At 50.9% G+C, this 11,997-nt stretch overlaps 1 protein-coding gene across 2 annotated transcripts in view; it reads left to right on the top strand.

Moving 5' to 3' along the window:
• Positions 1 to 11,997, top strand: part of slc7a7 (solute carrier family 7 member 7) — a 51,844-nt gene that overhangs the window by 12,348 nt on the left and 27,499 nt on the right. For both annotated transcript variants that reach the window (XM_069188714.1, XM_069188713.1), the window contains exons 3-4: positions 2,120 to 2,245; positions 10,877 to 11,021. In XM_069188714.1, coding sequence (XP_069044815.1) covers positions 2,120 to 2,245; positions 10,877 to 11,021 — 271 coding nt within the window. The remainder of the gene's footprint in view (positions 1 to 2,119; positions 2,246 to 10,876; positions 11,022 to 11,997) is intronic.

The raw sequence follows: 11,997 nt of genomic DNA, 5'->3' as shown, positions 1-11,997 counted from the left end.
AGTTAATTATTACTTAATTCTCTGAGTAACTATCAGATATGAAGAAATATTATGCATGACTCATGTTGAATTTCAAAAGCATTTCTATAATCTGAGTATAATACTTTTAAATTAACCCCAGTGTTAATGTCAGTCAGTGTGTCTGTATGAACCCCTCTCTCTCAGTGCAGTGTTAATGTACTGGAGTGTCCAGTCAGTCAGTGTGTCTGTATGAACCCCTCTCTCTCAGTGCAGTGTTAATGTACTGGAGTGTCCAGTCAGTCAGTGTGTCTGTATGAACCCCTCTCTCTCAGTGCAGTGTTAATGTACTGGAGTGTCCAGTCAGTCAGTGTGTCTGTATGAACCCCTCTCTCTCAGTGCAGTGTTAATGTACTGGAGTGTCCAGTCAGTCAGTGTGTCTGTATGAACCCCTCTCTCTCAGTGCAGTGTTAATGTACTGGAGTGTCCAGTACGTCAGTGTGTCTGTATTAACCTCTCTCTCTCAGTGCAGTGTCAATGTGTATATTCTCCCCACTGTTAAATTCTCTCTCATTTCATTCCTCTTTGTAGTATAGTCTGCTGAGCTCAGCAGTTTCAGACTTCAAAAACTGTCTGTTGTGCTGTATCAGCACCACCACTTCCTCAGCCACTGTCACAATGACACACAGAAGAGTGACTTCCACAGTTTATACTGCTAGCGTTATTGTGAGACACTAGATTATAACTGTATAGAGTCAGTGAGAGAGACTAGATTATAACTGTACACAGAGTCAGTGTGGGACACTAGATTATAACTGTACACAGAGTCAGTGTGAGACACTAGATTATAACTGTACACAGAGTCAGTGTGAGACACTAGATTATAACTGTACACAGTGTCAGTGTGAGAGACACTAGATTATAACTGTACACAGAGTCAGTGTGAGACACTAGATTATAACTGTACACAGAGTCAGTGTGACACTAGATTATAACTGTACACAGAGTCAGTGTGAGACACTAGATTATAACTGTACACAGTGTCAGTGGGACACTAGATTATAACTGTACACAGAGTCATTGTGAGACACTAGAGTATAACTGTACACAGAGTCAGTGTGAGAGACACTAGATTATAACTGTACACAGAGTCAGTGTGAGACACTAGATTATAACTGTACACAGTGTCAGTGAGACACTAGATTATAACTGTACACAGAGTCAGTGAGAGAGACACTAGATTATAACTGTACACAGAGTCAGTGTGAGACACTAGAGTATAACTGTACACAGAGTCAGTGAGAGACACTAGATTATAACTGTACACAGTGTCAGTGTGAGACACTAGATTATAACTGTACACAGAGTCAGTGTGAGACACTAGATTATAACTGTACACAGAGTCAGTGAGAGAGACTAGATTATAACTGTACACAGTGTCAGTGAGAGAGACACTAGATTATAACTGTACACAGAGTCAGTGTGAGACACTAGATTATAACTGTACACAGAGTCAGTGTGAGAGACTAGATTATAACTGTACACAGTGTCAGTGTGAGACACTAGATTATAACTGTACACAGTGTCAGTGTGAGAGACACTAGATTATAACTGTACACAGAGTCAGTGTGAGACACTAGATTATAACTGTACACAGAGTCAGTGAGAGACACTAGATTATAACTGTACACAGAGTCAGTGTGAGACACTAGATTATAACTGTACACAGAGTCAGTGAGAGACACTAGATTATAACTGTACACAGAGTCAGTGAGACACTAGATTATAACTGTACACAGTGTCAGTGAGAGACACTAGATTATAACTGTACACAGAGTCAGTGTGAGAGACTAGATTATAACTGTACACAGTGTCAGTGAGAGACACTAGATTATAACTGTACACAGAGTCAGTGTGAGACACTAGATTATAACTGTACACAGAGTCAGTGAGACACTAGATTATAACTGTACACAGAGTCAGTGAGAGAGACACTAGATTATAACTGTACACAGTGTCAGTGTGAAAGACTGAATTATAACTGTACACAGTGTGAATGTTAAGACTGTGTCAGGGACTGAACTGTCATTTTAATCCAGTGTGTTAATGCCTGTATGTCTGAGTAATCATGTACAAATCCAACTTCTCCCTCTGTGTTCAGGTCTACTGACGTTTGTGAACTGTGCCTACGTTAAGTGGGGAACTCGGGTTCAAGACTTCTTCACCTATGCCAAGGTCATCGCCCTCATCGCAGTCATCATCGCAGGCATCGTCAAAATCTGCCAGGGTACCACACCGACACAACCTTTTTACCCCTCTCTCTCAGTGCAGTGTTAATGTACTGGAGTGTCCAGTCAGTGTGTCTGTATGAACCCCTCTCTCTCAGTGCAGTGTTAATGTACTGGAGTGTCCAGTCAGTCAGTGTGTCTGTATGAACCCCTCTCTCTCAGTGCAGTGTTAAAGTACTGGAGTGTCCAGTCAGTCAGTGTGTCTGTATGAACCCCTCTCTCTCAGTGCAGTGTTAATGTACTGGAGTGTCCAGTCAGTCAGTGTGTCTGTATGAACCCCTCTCTCTCAGTGCAGTGTTAATGTACTGGAGTGTCCAGTCAGTGTGTCTGTATTAACCCCTCTCTCTCAGTGCAGTGTTAATGTACTGGAGTGTCCAGTCAGTCAGTGTGTCTGTATGAACCCCTCTCTCTCAGTGCAGTGTTAATGTACTGGAGTGTCCAGTCAGTGTGTCTGTATGAACCCCTCTCTCTCTCTCTGTGTGTTTCTCGCGAGACTGAGTGAGTGAGTGGGCGGAGCTTCGGTGGGTTTGATCGTGTGGCGGTGTTTTCTTCACTGGGTTTGTGTTTTTCTGTCTTTTTTGGGGAAAAGCGGGGTTTATTTTCTCATCATGGCCGGTTCTGGAGGCACTGATCCTCCAGACCTCTCCTTTGAGAAACTAACTCGTCGCCATGGTGTGAAAATCTCCCCTGCGGAGTTCTGTCCGCTTGAGAGGTGCGTTCTTGCGGTCGGGGAGGTCGTGGGCTGCAGGAACATCAGGTCCGCTTCCCGCATGAGTGGAGGTATAGTCATTTTCTTGCAGTCTACCGATTTGGCAAACACCCTGGTGGAGAAGGGAGTTGTCCTGGACGGCACCTTCACCCCGGTACTGCCTCTCGCGGCCCCGGCTCGAAAGATCACCCTCTCCAACGTGCCTCCGTTCATGAGGAACGAGCTGCTGGAGAGGGAACTGTCCCGATACGGACAGGTGGTCTCTCCGATCAGGAGGGTCCCTCTGGGCTGCAGGGCTCCGCAGCTGAAGCACGTCGTCTCTTTCCGGAGACAGGTCTACGTCATCCTAAAAAACCCCACGGAAGAGATCAATGTGGCCCTTAAATTTCGTATTGACAGCTGCGACTATGTTGTATTCGTGACTTCGGAATCGATGAAGTGCTTCAGGTGCGGGAGCGAGGGGCATGTGGTGAAGAACTGCCCGGAGGTGGAGGAAGAGACAGGCAGGGAGCCTCAGCCCCAGGGCGCACAGGAGGCTAGCCGACAGCGTCAGGCAGCGGGGAGCGGAGCAGCGCAGGGAGGCAGCGGGGAGTCAGAGCCCACGGCCGGGGTGCAGGAGAGGAGATCGCTGGAGGGAGCAGGTGAGCCCGAGCCGGTGGCGTCCCAATCAGGAGAGCAGATAGTAAAGAGTGGACCACCGCAGCCCTCAGAAGAGCAGGGAGCCCCCCACACCGGAGAGCAAGAGATGAGCGCTGGCGGAGAGATGAGCGCTGCTCAGGAGAGTCAGGGAGAGAGAGAGCAGGTAGTGACACCGACAGGGGAAAACGCGTCTCAAGCGCCAGCGAAAATTGTAGACACGGTGTGGGGAGGAAATGAGTTATCATCTGAAAAAATAGATGATGGTTTTAAGACGCCGCGGAGAAAGCGCACGAAAAAATCTGTGCAGAGTGCGGTGCAGAAGAAGCGCAGCACAGAGAGCTCGGTGGAGGGCGGCTCTGTCGCCGGCCCGGGGGCCGCGAGTGACTCCGACACCGGGAGAGTGAGGACGCGCTGGAGTGTCCTCGCCGCCACCGCCGCCGCCGCCCGGAGCTCCTCGGAGTCCGGGAGCGACGACGAGGGCGGCTTCACCGACTCCTCTCTCGCCTCGGGCTCCTCGGCCCGGCGGAGCTGCAGAGGAGGCTACAGTTTCCAGAGCATTAGGGAGTTCTTAGAGAAGACTAAAGGTAAGAGGGGAACTGTGGTCGAGGACTTTTTTCCCGACACCGAGCTCTTTGTCCTCTCCGCGACGCGCCATCTGAAGAGGGGCTCGGGTGCGAATGACTTCAGCGATCAGGAGAGATGGCGCCTGAAGAGCCTTTTAGGTAAGATCAAGGCAGGACCGCGGAACGCACCTCAGCACGAATGAGTCCTGTCCCTCACATCACATCACTATCCGTCTGCGTGCTACGTGTCTGTTCGTGTTTTATGTTTTTTCTTTTTTTCTTTTCCGCAAACATGGGCGACATTAGGATAGGGAGTTTGAACACCAATGGGTGCAGGAGGGCTTTGAAGCGAGCTGCGGTGTTGGAGATTATCAAAGAAAAGAACCTGCAGGTGACTTTCCTGCAGGAGACCCACACCGACAGCTCCAACATCGTCGCCTGGCAGCGGGAGTGGCAGGGGGACATCGTGTACAGTCACGGGTCCCCTGTGAGCGCGGGGGTCGCGGTGCTGTTCTCTGTGGGGTTCAAGCCCCTCTCTATCGCCGTCCAGGAGGTGGTGAAGGGTCGCCTGCTACTCGTGCGAGTAGTTATCGGAAAGAAAACCTTTGTTTTTATTAACGTTTACGCTCCCACCGACGGCGGGGAGAGGGTCACCCTCTTCAGGGAGCTTGAGACTGCACTGGCGACCTGCCAGCCTGAAGAGCTGGTCTTCCTGGGGGGTGATTTCAACTGCACAGAGAACAGCACACTGGACAGGAATCACGCAGAGCCACATGGCCCGTCGGCCAGGGAGTTGCGCAGGATCCTCGTCAAGTCTGACCTCACTGACATCTGGAGGAGATGTCATGGGGACACGAGGCAGTACACCTGGGCCCAGGTCAGGGGGAATACCCTCTCTCTGGCCAGGCTAGACCGACTTTACTGCCGTAAACATCATTACAGCATCGTCAAGCAGTGCTCCATCTGTCCAGTGGGCCTGTCGGACCACTGTCTCACTGTCTGCACAGTCGCTGTGCCATCAGTGAGGGCCCGCAGTGCCTACTGGCACTTTAATACCCAGCTGCTTGACGATGCTCACTTCTGCGACTGCCTCGTGTTCTTCTGGCAGCAGTGGAGGAGTCAGAAAGCCCACTTTGTCTCCCTGAGGCAGTGGTGGGATATTGGCAAGGTGCAGATTCGCCAGTTCTGCCAGCAGTACACTGGAAGTGTCACGAGAGGTATCCATGAGTCCATGAAGGCTCTGGAGAGAGACATTCTGGAGCTCCACCAGGCTCTGGAGTGTCGTGCAGACAGGAGGCTAATTGATGACCTCCAAACCCAAAAAGAATCACTCATTGGCCTTCTGGACACAAAAGTACAAGGAGCTCTAATAAATTCTAGGGTTCAGAGTGCATCACAGGTAGACGCCCCGACTCGCTATTTCTTCGGCCTAGAGAAGAAACCGGGCCAGAGCCGGCAGATCCACTGCCTGCGCTCGGAGACAGGGCAGGAGCTGCACGAGGCCGGGCAGATCCAGGAGAGGACCGTGCAGTTCTATAAAGCGCTCTTCTCCAGCGAGGCTAGTGAGGACTCGGTCCGCACACGCAGGTTCCTTGAAGACCTTCCACAGGTCCCCGAAGAGGAAAGGGCAGGGTTGGAGAGGCCTCTCTCCCTGGAGGAGCTCTCCACCGCACTCAGTGGCTTGAGCAATGGCAAGACCCCTGGTCTCGATGGCCTGCCAGCCGAATTCTATCGTGCCTTCTGGGCTGTGCTGGGTCCTGACCTGCTCGATGTATATTTGGAAAGTCTGGAGCAGGGGGATCTGCCACTGAGTTGCAGGAGAGCTGTTGTCACCCTGCTGCCCAAGAAAGGGGACCTGTGTGACATTAAGAACTGGAGACCTGTTGCCCTGCTGTGTGTGGATTATAAAATCCTGTCCAAGGCTCTGGCCAACAGGCTGAAGGTGGTGCTGGGGTCTGTGGTGCACTCCGACCAATCGTACTGCGTGCCCGGAAGGTCAATCTTTGATAACATATTTCTGATTCGAGATGTTTTGGCCACCTCCAGACTATTGGGTTTAGACACTGGTCTCATTTCGTTAGACCAGGAAAAGGCCTTCGATAGGGTTGAACATCAGTATTTGTGGAGGACCATGAGGTCCTTCGGGTTCAGCCCTGTCTTTGTTGCCATGATTCAGGTGCTGTACAGTGACATCTTCAGTGTGCTAAAGGTCAACGGAGGGCTGAGTGCTCCGTTTCCAGTGCGGAGGGGAGTCAGGCAGGGCTGTGCACTCTCAGGAATGCTCTACTCCCTTGCCATCGAGCCTCTGCTACATCAGCTGCGCCGGGTCATCAGGGGCCTGTCCATCCCGGGCTGCCCCGACTCCACTGTCAAGATCTCGGCGTACGCTGATGACATCATGGTCGTGGTCAGTGGAGAACAGGATGTCAGGGCGCTACAGACAACTTTAAGTGATTTCCAGCGGCTATCATCAGCCAAAGTGAACTGGGCCAAGAGTAGCGCCCTACTCCTGGGGGAGTGGAGCGAGATGGGTCCCCCAGCCTTGCCAGAGAGGCTCAGCTGGACCAGAGGGGGACTCAAATACCTGGGGGTGCACCTGGGGGATGAGGCCAGCGTGAAAAAGAACTGGGAGGGGCTCCTTGAAAAAGTGAAAGGTCGTCTGGACCGCTGGCGCTGGCTGCTCCCCCAGATCTCCTACAGAGGCCGGGTTCTGATTGTCAACACCCTGGTGGCTTCGATGTTGTGGCATCGCTTGGTGTGTCTGGAGCCACCAGCCGGACTGGTCGAGGAGCTGCAGGCCACGCTCCTCGACTTCTTCTGGGACGGACTGCACTGGCTGCGGAGGGGCGTCCTCTATTTGCCCAGAGAGGACGGAGGGCAAGGACTTATCGACATCCGGAGCCGAGTGGACGCCTTTCGCCTGCAGGCAGTGCAGAAGCTGCTGTTCGGCCCGGCCTCGCTGTCCTGGAGGGAGCTGACCTTCACCCTGCTGCGTCGAGCAGGACACCTCGGGCTCGACTGTGTGCTCTTCCTAATGGACACCAGCAGGGTTGACCTGTCTCCACTGCCGCCTTTCCAGCGCAGTCTCCTGGAGGCCTGGCGGCATCTGCGCGTGCAGAGGGAAGAGGAGCGGCCCAGTCTATACTGGACACTCAGGGAACCATTAATACACAATCTACGAATGGACATAGAACCGGGCCGCTCCTTGGACTTTACCAGCAGACTGGTCCACGCCAACATTACACAGCTCCACCACCTGCTGGACGTGGATCAGGGCTGCTGGCGCAGCGTGGAGTGGGCGTGTGACGCGCTGGGACTACACTCGCGGCGGTGTGTAGACAGGTTTCTCAGTCAGCTTCGCTCTGCTCTGCCTCTCCAGGAGATGCTGCTGATCCAGGGTCTGTTTGAGGACCATCACATTCCAATCACACAGCCTCCTTTCCCTGGTCTGCTAGTGTCTCCTGCGCTCAGTCCCGGACCGACGGGATCTCTCCTTGAGCCCCTTGCCTCAGAGGAGAGGTCTCTAGCTGGTGTTGGGGGGAAATGTCTGTACAGACTAGTCGTAACATCTAGGCACCAGGCCCAGCTGTCCGCGCTCCCTGACACTCCCTGGAGGGCTCGTCTGGGAGTGCCGGATGACGTCCGGCCTGCCTGGGGTAGCCTCTACAGATTTCCCCTCAACAAGAGGGCTGGTGATCTGCAGTGGAGGGTCCTGCACACCATCCTGGGGGTCAACTCGTTTGTGTCGGTTCTGGACCCGGCGGTGTCTGACGCCTGTCCCTTCTGCGCTCAGAGGGAGACGGTGTTCCACTGCTACAGCGCCTGCCCCCGCCTGTCGCCCATGTTTGCTGTACTGATCCGGCTCTTCACCAACCTTGGCCTGGCCTTCAACAATGTTATCTTCGTGTTTGGGGTAGGTCACACAAAAAAACGGAAAACTCAGACCCTCCTCGCTAATTTTTTGCTGGGCCAGGCCAAACTCACCATCTACAGGACTCGGAAAAATAAGATCTCTGGTTCCGGGTCTGTAGACTTGGTGAGGATGTTCGAAGGGTTGGTGAAGAGCAGGATATCGTTAGAATTTCTGTTTTACAAATCGCATAATGACCTCAGAACATTCGAAAAGTTTTGGTGTTTTGGAAATGTCCTGTGCAGGATCATAAATAATGAAAGAGTTTTATTCCAATTATGATTTTTATTTATTTTTATTATTTTTTTTTTCTTAATTCTTAAAATAGAGTTTTAAGACCCTTGATTAATACTTTTGTTTTTTTTCTGTCAAATAAAGTTTGATTGAACTCTCTCTCTCAGTGCAGTGTTAATGTACTGGAGTGTCCAGTCAGTCAGTGTGTCTGTATGAACCCCTCTCTCTCAGTGCAGTGTTAATGTACTGGAGTGTCCAGTCAGTCAGTGTGTCTGTATGAACCCCTCTCTCTCAGTGCAGTGTTAATGTACTGGAGTGTCCAGTCAGTCAGTGTGTCTGTATGAACCCCTCTCTCTCAGTGCAGTGTTAATGTACTGGAGTGTCCAGTCAGTCAGTGTGTCTGTATGAACCCCTCTCTCTCAGTGCAGTGTTAATGTACTGGAGTGTCCAGTCAGTGTGTCTGTATGAACCCCTCTCTCTCAGTGCAGTGTTAATGTACTGGAGTGTCCAGTCAGTGTGTCTGTATGAACCCCTCTCTCTCAGTGCAGTGTTAATGTACTGGAGTGTCCAGTCAGTGTGTCTGTATGAACCCCTCTCTCTCAGTGCAGTGTTAATGTACTGGAGTGTCCAGTCAGTCAGTGTGTCTGTATGAACCCCTCTCTCTCAGTGCAGTGTTCATGTACTGGAGTGTCCAGTCAGTCAGTGTGTCTGTATGAACCCCTCTCTCTCAGTGCAGTGTTAATGTACTGGAGTGTCCAGTCAGTCAGTGTGTCTGTATGAACCCCTCTCTCTCAGTGCAGTGTTAATGTACTGGAGTGTCCAGTCAGTGTGTCTGTATGAACCCCTCTCTCTCAGTGCAGTGTTAATGTACTGGAGTGTCCAGTCAGTGTGTCTGTATGAACCCCTCTCTCTCAGTGCAGTGTTAATGTACTGGAGTGTCCAGTCAGTCAGTGTGTCTGTATGAACCCCTCTCTCTCAGTGCAGTGTTAATGTACTGGAGTGTCCAGTCAGTGTGTCTGTATGAACCCCTCTCTCTCAGTGCAGTGTTAATGTACTGGAGTGTCCAGTCAGTGTGTCTGTATGAACCCCTCTGTCTCAGTGCAGTGTTAATGTACTGGAGTGTCCAGTCAGTCAGTGTGTCTGTATGAACCCCTCTCTCTCAGTGCAGTGTTAATGTACTGGAGTGTCCAGTCAGTCAGGGTGTCTGTATGAACCCCTGTCTCTCAGTGCAGTGTTAATGTACTGGAGTGTCCAGTCAGTCAGTGTGTCTGTATGAACCCCTCTCTCTCAGTGCAGTGTTAATGTACTGGAGTGTCCAGTCAGTCAGTGTGTCTGTATGAACCCCTCTCTCTCAGTGCAGTGTTAATGTACTGGAGTGTCCAGTCAGTCAGTGTGTCTGTATGAACCCCTCTCTCTCAGTGCAGTGTTAATGTACTGGAGTGTCCAGTCAGTCAGTGTGTCTGTATGAACCCCTCTCTCTCAGTGCAGTGTTAATGTACTGGAGTGTCCAGTCAGTCAGTGTGTCTGTATGAACCCCTCTCTCTCAGTGCAGTGTTAATGTACTGGAGTATCCAGTCAGTCAGTGTGTCTGTATGAACCCCTCTCTCTCAGTGCAGTGTTAATGTACTGGAGTGTCCAGTCAGTCAGTCAGTGTGTCTGTATGAACCCCTCTCTCTCAGTGCAGTGTTAATGTACTGGAGTGTCCAGTCAGTCAGTGTGTCTGTATGAACCCCTCTCTCTCAGTGCAGTGTTAATGTACTGGAGTGTCCTGTCAGTCAGTGTGTCTGTATGAACCCCTCTCTCCCAGTGCAGTGTTAATGTACTGGAGTGTCCAGTCAGTGTGTCTGTATGAACCCCTCTCTCTCAGTGCAGTGTTAATGAACTGGAGTGTCCAGTCAGTCAGTGTGTCTGTATGAACCCCTCTCTCTCAGTGCAGTGTTAATGTACTGGAGTGTCCAGTCAGTCAGTGTGTCTGTATGAACCCCTCTCTCTCAGTGCAGTGTTTATGTACTGGAGTGTCCAGTCAGTCAGTGTGTCTGTATGAACCCCTCTCTCTCAGTGCAGTGTTTATGTACTGGAGTGTCCAGTCAGTCAGTGTGTCTGTATGAACCCCACTCTCTCAGTGCAGTGTTAATGTACTGGAGTGTCCAGTCAGTCAGTGTGTCTGTATGAACCCCTCTCTCTCAGTGCAGTGTTCATGTACTGGAGTGTCCAGTCAGTCAGTGTGTCTGTATGAACCCCTCTCTCTCAGTGCAGTGTTAATGTACTGGAGTGTCCAGTCAGTCAGTGTGTCTGTATGAACCCCTCTCTCTCAGTGCAGTGTTAATGTACTGGAGTGTCCAGTCAGTCAGTGTGTCTGTATGAACCCCTCTCTCTCAGTGCAGTGTTAATGTACTGGAGTGTCCAGTCAGTCAGTGTGTCTGTATGAACCCCTCTCTCTCAGTGCAGTGTTAATGTACTGGAGTGTCCAGTCAGTCAGTGTGTCTGTATGAACCCCTCTCTCTCAGTGCAGTGTTAATGTACTGGAGTGTCCAGTCAGTCAGTGTGTCTGTATGAACCCCTCTCTGTCCTTCAGGATTCACTCAGAATTTCGATGGGATGTTTGAGGGCTCGTCCCGGGACCCTGGTGATATCGCTCTGGCCCTGTACTCTGCCCTGTTCTCCTACTCCGGGTGGGACACCCTCAACTTTGTAACAGAGGAGATTAAGAACCCTGAGAGGTATGTATGAGGTACTGAAGGAATAGGGGTTCGTGTCGTTCAAACTCAACACTGTGCCTGTTTGTGTTGTTCAAACTCACCACTGCGCCAGTCTGTTCTGTTCAAACTCACCACTGTGCTGGTTTGTGTTGTTCAAACTCACCACTGCGCCAGTTTGTTCTGTTCAAACTCACCACTGCGCCGGTTTGTTCTGTTCAAACTCACCACTGCGCTGGTCTGTTCTGTTCAAACTCACCACTGTGCTGGTCTGTTCTGTTCAAACTCACCACTGCACCAGTTTGTTCTGTTCAAACTCACCACTGCGCCGGTTTGTTCTGTTCAAACTCACCACTGCGCTGGTCTGTTCTGTTCAAACTCACCACTGCGCTGGTCTGTTCTGTTCAAACTCACCACTGCACCAGTTTGTTCTGTTCAAACTCACCACTGCGCCGGTTTGTTCTGTTCAAACTCACCACTGCGCTGGTCTGTTCTGTTCAAACTCACCACTGCACTGGTTTGTGTTTTTCACACTCACGTCTGTGCTGCTATGCTTCTGAAGATTGTGTGCCTTCTTCTTTCGGGGGGTCTTGTCAACGGTGACAGGGGCTGAGCGACCCCACAACCCCTAAAAATCAAGGCGCTATATAATAATAATAATAATAATTGCTTACACTTATATAGCTCTTTTCTGGACACTCCACTCAAAGCGCTTTACAGGTAATGGGGATCCCATCCACCACCACCAGTGTGCAGCCTCACCTGGATGATGCGACAGCAGCCATAGTGCGCCAGAACGCTCACCACACATCAGCTATCAGTGGGGAGGAGAGCAGAGTGATGTAGCCAGTTCATAGATGGGGATTATTAGGAGGCCATGATTGGTAAGGGCCAATGGGAAATTTGGCCAGGACGCCGGGGTTACACCCCAACTCTTTTCGAGAAGCACCCTGGGATTTTTAATGACCACAGAGAGTCAGGACCTATATCTTGGGAAAGA

Source organism: Lepisosteus oculatus, chromosome 4 (genome assembly GCF_040954835.1).
Source record: "Lepisosteus oculatus isolate fLepOcu1 chromosome 4, fLepOcu1.hap2, whole genome shotgun sequence".
Taxonomy (NCBI): Eukaryota; Metazoa; Chordata; class Actinopteri; order Semionotiformes; family Lepisosteidae; genus Lepisosteus; species Lepisosteus oculatus.
This window is presented reverse-complemented; position numbering and strand designations above follow the sequence as displayed.